Source organism: Hippocampus comes, unplaced genomic scaffold (genome assembly GCF_001891065.2).
Source record: "Hippocampus comes isolate QL1 unplaced genomic scaffold, H_comes_QL1_v1.1 scaffold28, whole genome shotgun sequence".
Classification (NCBI taxonomy): domain Eukaryota; kingdom Metazoa; phylum Chordata; class Actinopteri; order Syngnathiformes; family Syngnathidae; genus Hippocampus; species Hippocampus comes.
The window spans coordinates 483,199-496,279 of NW_017805405.1; the positions used below are offsets into that span (position 1 = coordinate 483,199).

Sequence of the window (13,081 nt, forward strand, 5' to 3'; positions counted from 1 at the left end):
GCCGGATCTTATCTCTAGTCAGTGTCACCTGTCAGCTCATTGTCGTCCCGGTGAGCCGTTTTATTTCGAATCACCCGCGAAACTATGTTGGCGGTGATGTCGGAATCCAGTCTCACGAAGCTTCGGGCGGAGCAACGCGCGTTCCGAGGCATCGGGCGTGGCCACAAGCGAAATCGACACATGCCTCGAAGCGCGCTTCGCAGATTTTCTTCCGGTTTACTCGGCACACGCATCGGAGCCTCGGCACAGTCGGGCACATCACTAATTGTCGGGTCATTGTTGCTTTTTTGCTGCTGTCATGTTTGTTTGTCAGTCATGTTTAGATCATGTTTTTTGGTCATGTTTTTGTTATTGATAGTTTTGAGCTTCAGTCATGGTTTTTGTTTGATACTTTGGACTTTGTTTGTTTAGGATTTAGTTTTCTGTGTTGTTGTGTTCTTTCAAAGAAGAAGCATGCAGCTATTAGCGGAAGTTATCAAAATAAAAGAGCACGCTGCCCGTGAAAAGTGTTATTCATATTTTTTGCAGAAAATGCGAAACATTTGTCGCGGCCGTGAACGCGGGGGCTACGCACGCGTCTGTGCATCTTACCCCGGCGCACTTCTGCAAAAGCTTCGTAGTATGTGTCAATAAGAGTCGGTTTCGAGCATGCAACTGACTGCTTCAAAGCTGACAACAAACAAAAGTCTCAAAGCTAAAAACATTTGGGCCAGCATACTTCCTGTTGTGTTCTTTCAAAGAAGAAGCATGCAGCTATTAGCGGAAGTTATCAAAATAAAAGAGCACCCTGCCCATGAAAGGTTTTCATCAAAATTTTTGCAGAAAAATGCGAAAAATATGTCGCGCGCGTGCACGCGCGTATACGCACGTGCACGCGCATCCACGCGTGCGGTGAGTGCAATACGGTGTCCAATATCAGCCATCAACTTCAAGCTTCATCGAAGCTTCAAAGGACTGCAGTGAGCGGTTTGCATGCTAATTTATTAGTTGGGCTGTGGCGCCATCACCTGGTGCAAAAGTGTCAACACTCAAACAAAAAAAAATACATCGCATAAAATTGGCTCCACGGCACTGAAGAGAAAAATACCAAAATCCCGGGAAATGCATTGAAATGCACCGGGTTTATGATTGATCAAAGATTATGAATTATAATTGATGTAAGTTTACAATTAATGTACACTGCAGAACCAGCGTGCACTTTTTGGGTTTCGCCCAAATGCAAAAATCAGGGATGTGTTCCTCGATCCGGTCCTTGGCCTCGAGGACCGGCTCGAGGACCGAAGGTCGGTCCTTGGTCCTTGGGAGTCAATTCCTTGGCCTTGACCTTGGGTTGCCGGTCCTCGGACACAATGAGGGATTAGAGCCTCGAATCCCTTGTCCACAGATATAAAGTGGGACCGAGGAGAAGGAATTTATTGAATAAACGGCATCCATATGGAACACACAAAGATGTGGATGATGTTTGTGTGTGTTCACTATTTGCAGGACAGAGCATGCAGTGAGGAGCCGCTGGCACGGCACGCTCAAAATGGAAGCCGAATCGGGCCAGGTCAAAAAGGAGTCAGACACCATCTCCGTTGATATTCAGCAGTTTGTGGAAGGAAAGGTATGAACACATCTTAAAAGACAAATATCTTATGTGCCTCTTGTTGTTGGTGAGGATTCTTTCTCAACCCACCGTGGCCAACATGCTTGGAGATTATGACAAACTCGCATTTTATTGTATCTTGCAGGTGAACTTCAAATGTGACATTTTATTGGACACCTCGCCAGTAACTCCTGAAATGGTAAGCTCCTTGTTGGTTCTGCAGTATGAGATCCTGAAAACGTTCTTTGAAAAGCATGACTTGAGAGAATTCTTCTTTTTCCTCCCTGCTGGGCTTTGCACTGTTTGCATTCCTGTAGGCCAAAGAAATAAAAGAGCAGTGCAAAATCGTCCAGAAGAAGTCCACGCCACCCACGCACACTCTCACATCGAAAGGGACCTTGCCTCCGAGCAATGCCCCCTTGCCCACCCGTCCCAGCTCCAGTGGGGTCGCTGCCCCGGCACCAGCAGCAGATGCGGTGGATCAGAAAAAGTTTCTTGACGCTGCATTGAGGATGATTGCTGAGGACATGCTCCCACTCAGGTAGGTTCATAACGCTGCTCACTCGAGAAGCCTTATTGTGTCCGTGGTTGGTTGGAGACTATTGGCTTAGTTGCTGTGTCGTCGACACAATGGTTAGGTCAGGATTTCTTTCCATGAATTAGTCCAAACCAAAACTCTTTCTTTTACATGACACCGTTTGGACAGACACGAAGCTGTTTGCAGTTTAGGCTTAGGTTTGTCAAGAATAGGTCCTGTTTCAAGAAACTTGCCATGGATAGTGTAAATTGTTACATTGCATAGGATCAGTGAGAAAACCTTAAATTGGCACTAAACTGCAGTCGGAGACCCAAGAATTTCTTGCCAGGTGCTAGTTTTGCAATCCTGCTCCACTGTTAATTGAGGAGTCTTGGCCATGGGCAACGGAAAACCTACCAAGATTAAAGAAAGTGTATATTGACTTTTGGGACACCCTGTATTTTTTTCCAGTTGTTTGAGGTATTTAAATGTTAAGAGGTTTAGCTCTGAGCTTGCAAGAGTTGTCGTCGTCATTGGCCCCCGCCATCAAACAGAGAGCCGGTTAGAATTTTCCAAGCATATAAAAAAGTCATTGCATTTTCCTCCTCCTCCCACTCAGTTTCGTTGAAGGAGCCGGTTTCCGGTCCCTCATGGGCACCATCGGACCCGAATACCACAAGCTGTCCCAGCGTGCCGTCAGCTTGCAGCTTTATGACGACGTGGAGAGGACCGTCAAACCTCAGCTCATCCGTGATTTAAAGGCCTCCCTATGCAAATCCGAAGATGGAGAGGGCGCCATTCATGTGACCTGTGACCTCTGGGCAGGCACGCAGTCCAATCTGGTGGATGAGCCCATCGTCATTGTGCAGTTCCACTTCATCAGTGATTCGTGGCAGATTCGCCGGCCCACCGTGGCCTTCCGTCACGTGAGCCATAAAGACCTGAGCGGCGCCATAGCCAAGGAGCTGGAGGGCGTTCTGCTCGGCTACGGCATCTTCCCGCAGAGCATTGGCTATGTCCTCATCAACCACGCGAAAGAAGTGCTGGCTGCTAACAGCGTGTTCTGTGACTACAAGATCATGTGCCCGTCGAGCAGAGGGGAGCCCGACGGAGATGAGATAGTGGCCTTTCTGTCAGACCGGATGCCCGATTCCGAGTCCCCATTTTCTGAGCTCAAGATCGGAACCAGAATTGCTTGCGTGGCAAAAACGCTGCAGGTGGTGATCAGCGAGGCGTTGAAGAACTCCAGAGTGGTCGAAAACCTCCTCTCACATGTCCACAATGTTGTGGCTTTCTTCAGGGGCAGTACGTACTGGAGTGAGGTAGGAAAAATGCATGCTCATGCTATGAAATTATATTGCTCTCTTTTTACTAACAATTTATCCCTCGTTGTATTTATTATATCGCTCGTGGCTTTGAAAAAGAGTCTGAAACAAGATGGTGTGTTTTTTTTCCTGAAAAAAAAAAAGTCATTTTATAGTTGGGGATTCAACCCGTCAAGGACGATGTGAGTAAGCACTGCCACTTCATAGTTTCGTACAGGGTTGGGAAACGTAAATGATGCGCACCCTAACCGCAAATGGCTAATGAACATTCAATATGAATGCATTTCATTCAATATGAATGTTCATTGGTCCAGTATGATATGTTTGGTAATTTCATTGGTCAAATGTGACGAAACTATGGGTAAATCTATTGCCGGCTAGAAGCTTGTCAAAAATGACCAATAAAATGTCACATTAAAAGCTGCAGGGTTCAAATAGTGGGGGGAGGAGAGAAGTACAGTAAGTTACACATAGTTGACGGAGCCAAATCAAATCGTGCCGTCTACTCTGTGTGTCCTCATGAAGGTTTTGTTGAAGGAGTGCGGCGTGTCTTTGTGTCCGCCCTCCAACCACTGTCGCTGGAACTCCATGATGGTGTCCTTGCGCAGAATGGTGCAGGAGTCCGCTTGGAACGGCATCCTCACCGTGCTGGCGCAGGCTCGCAGCGAGGCAAGCGACACGTCCAGCGCCCCGCCTCTGATCATGGTGAAGAGGGAGCAAGTGCTCGATATTCTGGCTCTCCTGGAGCCCTTCCAGGAAGCCTTGCAGGTATGGAATTCACTGACATCGGTCAACTAGATGTTTGAAGAGAATGTGTGAGTATCATTTTTTTGGCCTGCTCTCGCTTGTAGGTCTTGTTAGGAAATGCATTGGCGATCTCATATGTCCTGACCTCTCTGGTTGGCCTCGATAAGACGTTGGAGGGCTGTAACACGAACTACATCCACTTCAAAAAGGCCCTACGCACGGGCCTGCATACTCACTTCCAGTCCCTTATTCACCAAAAAGACCTGGTTGCAGCTGCCATGCTTGACCCCAGGAACAAATTGAAGGTATGTACTCTTCACTCCCCAACCACTGAGCTGTCTCTAAGCCATTTGGTACCAGGCTCCACAGTGATAATGAATACAAATATCATCAGAGTCTGAAAAGTTTTATTTTGAAAATCAGGTGCCTCTATACAAACACGGTCTGATAGTTTGAAGTCCCTTGTGCTCAAATTGCTGTTCTGTTGTTGAGACTTTCTCTTGCTGCCCTCTATCTGTGCAATTTGTACTTTTTTTGTTGTTTTTGTTTTAAATAACTCATGAATGAATAAGTTCACTTCAAAGTCCTAGCAGTAGAACACTACAGGAATGCATAACCTAAGCAAACGTTTGTGCTTGGTGGAAACAACGCTCTATTATGATTTGCACGATAAAATTCTCACTTGTCTTGTGCAGACGTTCACTGATGGCCACCATGAAGACCAGGCAGGCTTCCTCACGCCTCCAACAAAACATGAGGCTCGCACAATTGTGGAAGCTGCACTTGGGAGCCAAGCAGACTCGGTTAATCCTGCAGCAGTGGCAGCGGAAGATCAGAAAAATGAGGTGGAGGGGAGAGAGGGAACAGCAGCCGCCGTCCTAACGGAGGTCTCCAGGGCCAGCTCAGACGACAACTGTGACGCCACTAATCTCGCTGGCGTCAAACGCAAGGCAGATGAGTACATCCCCCAGCTTCCGTCAAAGACTGTGACGTCAGAACTTGACGTGTACCTGTCAGAGCCGCTGTGGGGAAACAGTTCCATTTTGCTTTACTGGAAATCCGCCACTCGCTTTCCAAAACTGCAGGGCGTTGCCAAGAGACTGCTGGCAGTACCCGCCACCTCAGGGGGCTTCGACAGGCTCTGTCCGATGGCAGCCTGTATCGTACGGGCTAAACGGAATCGCATGCCACCTCACACCACAGAGAGACTCCTTCTTTATAAGAACTCTTTGAAGACAAAGACTGGCAGGAAATCCGGAGGGGTCACGAAACAGAGACTGTCCAAGTAATCCGGTGACTCTGTCAGATTTGTAAACTGTGAGCAACTGATATACAAATTACTTATTTTTCTTAAGTCGGTTTTAAAAAATTGCAATCGTCAGACACTTGACTGTGTTTCATCCATGCATCCATTTTCTCATCCGCTTATTCTCACAAGGGTTGCGGATGTGCTGGAGCCTATCCCAGCTCTCCTCGGGCAGTAGGCGGGGTAAACCCTGAACTGGTTGCCAGCCAATGGCATGACCATTTGTCTGTCCTGTGATCTGCCATTGGCTCAGCCAGACCACAGACGCACCCCATCTGGCCCAAGGTCAGATGGGATCTGCTCCAGCCCACAAGCAACCCGAATGTGAACAAGCGAATGTGAACAAGCGCAATAGAACATTTTGTAAATTTGAGTTTTGAGCCATGGTGTCCTTTCCCATAATAAAAGAATTTGTCAATATCAATCTTTTTGTAATAATTGTTAAGTTAAATTATGAAGTCCATTGTTGTTCTTGCTTAATTTTTAGGGCCCCTCTGCCTTTAAAATTTCACACATCATAAAAACTGTGATTAGACCAGCATGGCACTAACCCAAGTTTGGTGTCATTGTTAACTGCATTGGCAGTATTACGCAGTGGCACTGAATTGAAAACAGTTGGAAGTCACTCCTGAAGCCATCAAAGAAGAGGAACTAGGATTGAAGATTTTTAATTTTTTTGCTACTGCAAATGTGTGATAAAATCACCAGAATTTCTGTTGATTATATCAGCACTTTGTCCTAAACTTGGAAGCAATCAAACAAGAACAATGCAGAAAATACAATAGTACATAACTGTTAAAATTGTTTAAAAAAAATTGGCTTTGTAGCATTTTTTATTTTTAAGGTTTTAAGAAGAACGCCACATCGGACTACAACTACACGGAGTGAATCAAAATCAAATATATTGGCCTAGTACCGGTATGGAAAAAAAACAGGAATTTCCCAGTTACAACCGGCCCAGAAGAACATAAACAAAACAATGACCAACAGGGGGAGACGGAACGGGAAGCCAAGCGGTTCGCTGTTAAGTACAGTACCTGATAACTTCGATGTGAAAAGAAAACAATAGGACAGAGGAGGGGGAGGAGGGGGACCCCCCCCCGACAGACTTCAACCATTCTGCTTAAGTGAGATCATGTTATTTTTTTTTTGTTTTTTTTAACAGAACGGATTAGTACTGTGGACCTTGGGCACAACCAGGTTTGTAACCCCTAAGGGCTACGTTTAGCTTTAAAAGTTAAAATTGATTAAATTCGCTGTTTAATTGCACATGCATGCACCTGAGTTATATTTAATTTTCCGGCACAGTGTATTTTGGTGTATGATTTTAGAAAAAGAAACTGTTGAAGAACAATACATTGAATGAACTGTACCTTACACAAAACTTAGTTCGTCAGGCAGCAATTTCTTCTAAGGTACCATCAAAAATAAATCTTTCACATTTATTTTAACAGGCGTTAAAGCCATGCTGTATTAATTCGGTTACTCTACTTATCACGCAATTGGTGACGTCAGATGCGTGGTTCACTTCCGGGGTTATGCCTACGAGTTCCTGCACGTGTGTGTGAAAATAATATGTTAGTCCAACTTGTAAAATTAATGCCTCTCGCCATGTTCGTGTCTGTGTATTAGCCTGAACAAGATCAGTAAGTGTAAGCGTGGACGCATCGAACGCCTTTACATCGCGAGGCTGTCGATCTAGTGGAACGGTTCTCTTCGCCATGGCGCTGTACACGAAAGCCGCCGAGATCCTGGACAAGGTGGAGAAGCAGCTGGGTGCGCTCAAAACGCTCGTGTACGAAAGTAAATTTGCCAACATCAAGCAGCTCTTCGCTCTGGTCTGCGAGACCCAGAAGTTTTCGTCCATATTGGAGGAGATCATCGTGTCCACCAAGCTGCTGAAGCACACGAAGCTGAAGATGCCCTTGGCCAAGGTGTGTAAAGGAAGTTTTATATTTGCTGTCGTAAAGGGTGTTTCAGTGTGTTCCAGGCAGGGTTATAATAACTTTCGAATTTGTTTTTTGTTTGCGTAGTGACATATCTTGTGTGATGTGAAAAGTCACATGACTTCCGGCTAACAGCCTTTGCTGTCATACTGAGATAAATATATTCAAAATGAACCCTAAAGGCTCATGTAATAAATTATTTGACAGTCCAAAATGAAGGACATTTTTCTGAAAGTATGGATAGTTTTTAAAATGTAGTTTTTCTCTTTTTTTTTCCATGAACGAAAATGTTTTTTCAGCTTTATTATTAGCCATTTTGTTTGTTTGTTTTCATTCACTAAAATAACCTTGGTTTGAGCCAGGGCCTTCAGTAGTGAATGGTAACACTTGAGTTTATTCTGTATCTCAGAATGAATACTTTTTCCCCCCACAACAGGTTCTAGTCTTCGACCTGCTCATGGGCCAAGGCCTCAAGTGCGGCGGGTCCTGGAAGGCGCTGATCATGAAGCATCGCTCCAGATTGCAGGCGGCGCTTGCCCTTATGAAAGTCAAGAGGAAGGTCAGCAAGAATGAAGATCTGCTCGCCAGTAACGTCCGACAATCTGTTGGAGACCAGCTGCCCAGGTACGTGCGCGTCAACGTCCTAAAGACGACCGTGGAGGACACTGTGGACTACCTCAAGAGAGATGGCTTTACTTACAAGGGGGAGGCTATCAAGTTGGATGACTTGACACTAAAGGCCAGAGAATTTGTGAAGGACCTCCACCTACCAGAGGTACTTGTCTTTCCACCTAAAACGGACTTCCATGACCACTTCCTGTACAAGGCAGGCCACATTATCCTCCAGGATAAAGCCAGCTGCCTCCCGGCCTTTCTCCTCAAGGCCCCGCCCGAGAGCCACGTCATCGACGCCTGCGCCGCCCCGGGAAATAAAACCAGCCACCTGGCCGCCCTCATGAAGAACACAGGCAAGCTGTTCGCTTTTGATTTGGATGCCAAGCGTCTGGCCACCATGTCCACCCTCCTGCTGCGAGCCGGCGTCACCTGTCATCAGCTGGCGAATCAGGACTTCCTGAAGGTGGACCCGAACAGCAAGTTGTACAGCAACGTGGAATACATCATACTTGATCCCTCATGCAGCGGTTCAGGTCCAACCGTGTTTTCCCACCTGTATTTAGCCAAGGCACATATTTTACTTTCATTAATTAAAGTTATTAACCGGCTGGATGATTTAACTGTCTGATATTAGATTTTTTTCTCTCTAAGCACATACTAAAGGGCAAAGTATTCTCTCTGGACAGTCAAATGTGATGCCTGTAATTCTTATCTTTTTTTGGTGATGGCTTTAAGGGACCAAGAAAGAAATTACTTTATTTATTCTGTTTTTATTTTATTAGCAAAGTAAACAGTTTTGGAAATTTTACTCTGACAAATATGTAAATTGGCCTTAAAAAAATCCGTATCTGTTAGGTCCAACACAGTACCAAACAAACATGACAAAAAGTACATGGAGCACACTGAAATAATGAAGATCTTGCCACAATTTACTTGCTAATTTATTTACTTAGTCTGCAAATGTTATTGTTATTTGAATGACAACCTGTTGTTTTTACTTCAACTCTCAAAAAAAATTACATATACTGTAAATATATATATATATTTTTTTAAAGATCAGTTTTTATAGGTTTTAGATGGAAGTGGTACAAAAAGTTGTGAAATGATTTGCCTTTTGTGTGCACGTGCGTGCTTCAGGGATGGTGTGTCTCCAGGACCGCTCGCCTGCCGACCCTGAGAAGGACGCGTCTCGTCTGGCTTCGTTGGCCTCCTTCCAGCTGCGTTGCCTGAATCACGGCCTCCGGTTCCCCCGTGTAAAGCGCCTGATCTACTCCACCTGCTCCATCCACAGGCAGGAAAACGAGGAGGTCGTAACGGCTTGTCTGCAGCAGAACCCCAACTTCAGGTACACGCTTTCAATCCACTCCACCATGCCTCAAAAATTCAATTTTACGACTCTCACTATTGAATCCTTTGACAACGGATTAGCGATGTGTTGACAACAGACGTGTCTCAAACTTTTAAGTGTAGCTTTGGCATTTTAACAGAAATTAATTTTTCATTTCCAACACATCTTATCAAGTCTACAAACACAATGCAGTACATTCCAGCTAGCAATGCTAGGGTAACTATGTTCTGATCAGTGATGGCAGATTAAAAAATAAACAACAAACAAAAAAAAAAACACATTACCTTGTCGCTGAATGATACGATGGATTTCTGACTTTGCCACGGGAACAGGGTTCAAATCGCAGTCAGAAATGATAACATCTTAGTGGGTATGCTAGACCCCATTTCCAAGCAACTCTCGGTACCAAACTCATATCAACTATGCTAAACATTTAATCATTGTTCTGACACCTGAAGAGGGGATCCCCTAACATAGAAAATTCTCACTGACTGCAAATGTTACCTTTCCACCAATAGTGGGTGGAAATTAACGGTGAAAAGATTATGAGGGGTTTAGATAGCCTTCAATGGAAGTTTTGGGCCTGGAAATGTCTGCAGATGGCGTCCAATCGTGCCGGCAATGCCTTGGGCAAAAATTTTGCATTGACCTATTTTTGTGATCGTCGTGGTCAAATTATTTGACTTTTTGCCCCAGCCCATTCCACTTCTGTCCTTTAGTTGTAGTTCACTGTTTGTTTTTTATTCCCCCCCCCCCCCCCCCATGGAAGCTGATGTATGTTTTAAAAAAAACTGAAGCTCACAAATGATGATCTCGTTATTGCTTGGCGATTCCTACTCTTAGTGTGAAGGCAATATCTGCATGTTTTTTTTTTTTTCCAAAATAAAGTACCTACAGCAGGGCTTGGCCCCGTATAACAGGACTGGAGCCAGCCTCCCTTCTGTCCCTTAAACAAATGCTCTCATATTATGTGATTTAAAGCTATGTGTCTTCCTGGTTGGACTGTCGAGTGACCTTCTATCTCTTGTGTCATGTGTCCCCCGCAGGCTGGTTCCTCTGCTGCCTGAGTGGCCCGAACGAGGCCTGCCGACCCTCGCTCAGTGTCTCCGGGCAAGCGTCAACGGGACGCGCACGCATGGATTCTTTGTGGCCCTGCTGGAGCGGTGCAATGAAACTGAGAATCTGATGCCACAGCTAATGGTCCAAATAAGGTAGATCATGTTGAATTGGAGAAAACTGTAAAGTTAGACATATCTTTCTGAACTTACCCTCTGAACTGTTTAGGTATAGATATGGACTAATTTATTGGTGCCAGCAAAAGACCCTGCAAGCAGAGGGTGATACTGTAAAATTCTGTCTTTTGAGCGCACCGCTATTTCAACTGCACCCACTAACTTGCTAAATTGCTCAGTTGTGCTTTTACTTGTGCCCCACTAACATCATTATTATCATTACACAGACTTGTTTACATTGACCATGGATAAAACTTGTCCAAAATGGCCGCCACTTACCACAATACAAGTGGTTCCCAAAGTATACAGAAAACAAAATTTCTGTGGAAAATATTACCTTGGTTCGCCAACAGTGGAACGATTTAAATTCATGAACAAAGAACTGTATGTCCGAGTTGTTTGTTACTGCTTGTATAAAATCATTTGTTTGATGGGTTAAAATAACTGCAATAATGATGCTAATTTCCATTAGCCCATTAATGGAGTTTCATATTGTTTGTTAGCAATAAGCTAATTGGACTTGCATTTGGCTAGCGAAAATGGAAATCTCGAATGTACTTTGAATGAACATTTTTGGAGAGACATAGCTTGAAGCCATAACACTTTCCTTCTTATTTGGAGAATTTTAACGATTGATTGATTGATTGACATCTTAAACTAAACACTGCATAAATCCTAAAGCATCCACTCTTGATCAATGCGTTTGTGCATTAAAGGCATCCCGAGATGACCTGCCCACCTGCCTGTGAGGAGTTCCATGAAGCCAATCCCAATGAACCTGAAGCTTTAGAGTGCGAGGACAAAGCAACGCCTGCCGAAGTCAGTGCGATGGGCGAAAAAAAGACCAGAAAGAGAAGAAGGAAGAAGAAGAAAAGCGCAGGTGTAATAATGGACTTGAACGACTGAATTGTCATTTTGTACACAACAGGATTTCACAATGTAAGGTTTTCAAATTCATTAAAAACTTTACATGTTAATAAAACTTTCAGTGCCTTTTCTAATGCTCCTCTGGTCAATCTTGCTTACATGTGAACCAAATACTGTATTTCCTCATTGTTTAAAACGTCCCTCATTTCCATTCATCACTCAATATTTTTATAGCACTTATCCTTATTAGCTACTGAACATTTCCATACTGGACGGACACCAGTTAGGTTTTGGCAAGAAAAACTAATTCTGACTACTCCACGAATAGCTCAAGTTTGTGATAGAGCATCAAGCAAATAAAAAAACAGAGTGAATATGTAGTGCAGATTGCAACATAACCCGAAGGGGGTGCTTTAACCACATTTACGAAGGAGCTTTATTTTTGCAATTTAGTGGCGTGTGTGAGTGTCAGGTATATTTCCATTGTCTTTCTTTGTTCTTCCTGCTGTCGACCCGACCCTCCTTTTTCACATTACACATTCACATCGTTCATTGTCCTCTCATCCCTCCCACTTTGCCTCGCCCTACTCTCGGCCCCCACTTAATACTCTTTCCTCCAATCCGACGGAGGTGTTTTCTCACAGCGCTGTCGAGGGAAGAGAAGATTTTTCAAGGTGTGGTCTACATGCTGTGTTACCACCCGGTCCCCCGGTGCTTTTGTCATTTTTCATTTACAATGAAGGTTTTCTGTTTTGTTTGTATGGTCGAGTACATTCAATTGTATCTGATCGCTTCACAGGTCGTTCAATGAATTGAAATGCATTCCTCATTGAGGAATCCTCAATTACTTGATGTCTAAAGTGGTGTTCGTGTTTTGACGTTCGTACATGACAGAATTTTTAATAAAGCAGAACCCACAATATTTCACGCGGGTGGTCTTCACACGCTATCGTAAGATTTGTGTCATTCCAGAACTGGAGGACACCTTAGGAAAAGTTATTTAATATTTTTTATGTTAAGAAACACTGGTGTGCCGTCAACGGTAAACTGAGGAGATATTTTGTATATAAACTGCTAAAAATAAATAAATAAAAATAAAGGGAGCACTTGGAGTTACATTGTGCTGTTTAAGTGTTCCCTTTATTTTGACACGGCCATGTTACAGTTATTAAGGCACCTGAAAAACATTTTTAAATTTTGCTGAGTAGATCCTTTTCATTGAGGTACTTTGAATCGTTTTTAACAAATTGTTAATTTTTTTTAATCATTGTAATTACAGTAATCACCGCTAATGTTTTAGTCAAGTGTACACCCGAGCTGTGTTCGTGGACATGCTTACTGGGCAAGAACAAGCTTAGCTGTAGAAAAAAAAGAGGATCTTTGTTATTGTGGTTTCTGATAATAATAGTGTTGGGTTAGCGTTAGTGGCACTGTTGAAAATGACTGTTGAAAACATTGAAAAAATGAGAATATAGAACAATACTTACGCCTGGGTTAAGGTCTTAAAAGGAATTAGCATGATGCATGTCCCTCTGCTTAAAGAGCAAAAATCCTATTTTAAATGCCTGTGATTGTGTGTTAGTCCTCTGT

General features: G+C 43.9%; 2 protein-coding genes across 6 annotated transcripts in view; both read left to right on the forward strand.

Annotated features, from left to right (window-relative positions):
• Nucleotides 1–5,903, forward strand: part of mybl2a (v-myb avian myeloblastosis viral oncogene homolog-like 2a) — a 10,021-nt gene extending 4,118 nt beyond the window's left edge. For all 4 annotated transcript variants that reach the window (XM_019873185.1, XM_019873186.1, XM_019873187.1 and 1 more), the window contains 7 exons: nucleotides 1,486–1,606; nucleotides 1,734–1,787; nucleotides 1,906–2,129; nucleotides 2,725–3,427; nucleotides 3,956–4,198; nucleotides 4,282–4,482; nucleotides 4,873–5,903. In XM_019873185.1, the coding sequence (XP_019728744.1) occupies nucleotides 1,486–1,606; nucleotides 1,734–1,787; nucleotides 1,906–2,129; nucleotides 2,725–3,427; nucleotides 3,956–4,198; nucleotides 4,282–4,482; nucleotides 4,873–5,466 (2,140 nt within the window). In that variant the 3' untranslated portion in view covers nucleotides 5,467–5,903. The remainder of the gene's footprint in view (nucleotides 1–1,485; nucleotides 1,607–1,733; nucleotides 1,788–1,905; nucleotides 2,130–2,724; nucleotides 3,428–3,955; nucleotides 4,199–4,281; nucleotides 4,483–4,872) is intronic.
• A 1,104-nt stretch (nucleotides 5,904–7,007) lies between these two features.
• Nucleotides 7,008–12,138, forward strand: nsun5 (NOP2/Sun RNA methyltransferase 5). Of its 2 annotated transcripts, XM_019873198.1 has the most exons (6): nucleotides 7,008–7,417; nucleotides 7,866–8,577; nucleotides 9,182–9,389; nucleotides 10,439–10,603; nucleotides 11,341–11,568; nucleotides 12,122–12,138. In XM_019873198.1, exons 1-5 carry the CDS (start codon nucleotides 7,205–7,207, stop codon nucleotides 11,528–11,530), a joined length of 1,488 nt encoding a protein of 495 aa, XP_019728757.1. In that variant the 5' UTR covers nucleotides 7,008–7,204; the 3' UTR covers nucleotides 11,531–11,568; nucleotides 12,122–12,138. The 2 variants fall into 2 exon arrangements, with proteins under 2 accessions (XP_019728757.1, XP_019728755.1); XM_019873196.1 differs by lacking the exon at nucleotides 12,122–12,138 and having other exon boundaries at nucleotides 11,341–11,600.
• Nucleotides 12,139–13,081: the final 943 nt, after the last annotated feature.

What these genes read in the sequence shown, in the direction of transcription:
- nsun5 (XM_019873198.1), top strand. Translation starts at nt 7,205, where the DNA reads ATGGCGCTGTACACGAAAGCCGCCGAGATCCTGGACAAGGTGGAGAAG. An exon ending in CAGCAGAACCCCAACTTCAG is followed by an intron (nt 9,390 to 10,438) that starts GTACACGCTTTC and finishes TGTCCCCCGCAG; the next exon opens with GCTGGTTCCTCTGCTGCCTG. An exon ending in CAGCTAATGGTCCAAATAAG is followed by an intron (nt 10,604 to 11,340) that starts GTAGATCATGTT and finishes TGTGCATTAAAG; the next exon opens with GCATCCCGAGATGACCTGCC.